Here is a 917-nt window from a genome sequence, read left to right on the forward strand (position 1 = left end):
TACAAGGTTGGAAATGTTATCGATGCATATTAGATGTTCTTCATGGATCTGTGAGTATATGATTGTCTCAACCTTATTCTCCATATTGAAATATTTTCTTCTCTTTTGCCTTTCCTGGAGGAGTCAATTCTTAGAAGACATCAGAGGGTGTATAAAGTGGAGCAACCCTGCAAATGTGAAGAATGTGAAAAGTCCAAAACCCACGTCTCAAATCTTAGAAAGCATGAATATATTCATACTGGAAACAAACCATACAGATATGAAGAATGTGGCAAGTCCTCTAGTCCTTTGTCAGATCTTAGAGCACATCAGCAAATACATACTGGAGAGAAACCCTACAGACGTGAAGAGTGTGGCAAGTCCTTTATTCAAATGTCACATCTGAGAGCACATCAACGAATACATATTGGAGAGAAACCCTACAGATGTGAAGAATGTGGCATGTACTTTAGTCAAATGTCACATCTGAGAGTACATCAGCGAATACATACTGGAGAGAAACCCTACAGATGTGAAGAATGTGGCAAGTCCTTTAGTCACATGTCAAGTCTTAGAGCACATCAGCAAACACATTTGGGAGAGAAACCTTACAAATGTGAAGAATGTGGAAAGTCCTTTAGATTTAAGTCTGGTCTTAGAACACATCAGCGAATACATACTGGACAGAAACCCTACAGATGTGAAGAATGTGGCAAGTTCTTTAGACTTACATCACATCTTAGAGCACATCAGCAAATACATACTGGAGAGAAACCCTACAGATGTGAAGAATGTGGCAAGTCCTTTAATCAAATGTCAAGTCTTAGAGCACATCAGCAAATACATACTGGAGAGAAACCCTACAGATGTGAAGAATGTGGCAAGTCCTTTAATCGAATATCAAATCTTAGAGCACATCAGCGAATACATACTGGAGA

The 917-nt window shown here is 38.9% G+C and overlaps 1 protein-coding gene across 1 annotated transcript in view; it reads left to right on the plus strand.

Annotated features, from left to right (window-relative positions):
- Nucleotides 1-663, plus strand: part of LOC115071222 (zinc finger protein 664-like) — a gene marked incomplete at its 3' end in the record, with an annotated part of 4246 nt that extends 3583 nt beyond the window's left edge. The window contains exon 3 of the mRNA XM_029565811.1: nucleotides 329-663. Within this exon, the coding sequence (XP_029421671.1) occupies nucleotides 329-663 (335 nt within the window). The remainder of the gene's footprint in view (nucleotides 1-328) is intronic.
- Nucleotides 664-917: the final 254 nt, after the last annotated feature.

This window comes from Nannospalax galili, unplaced genomic scaffold, assembly GCF_000622305.1.
Source record: "Nannospalax galili isolate Female #2095 unplaced genomic scaffold, S.galili_v1.0 scaffold3699, whole genome shotgun sequence".
NCBI classification, from domain to species: domain Eukaryota; kingdom Metazoa; phylum Chordata; class Mammalia; order Rodentia; family Spalacidae; genus Nannospalax; species Nannospalax galili.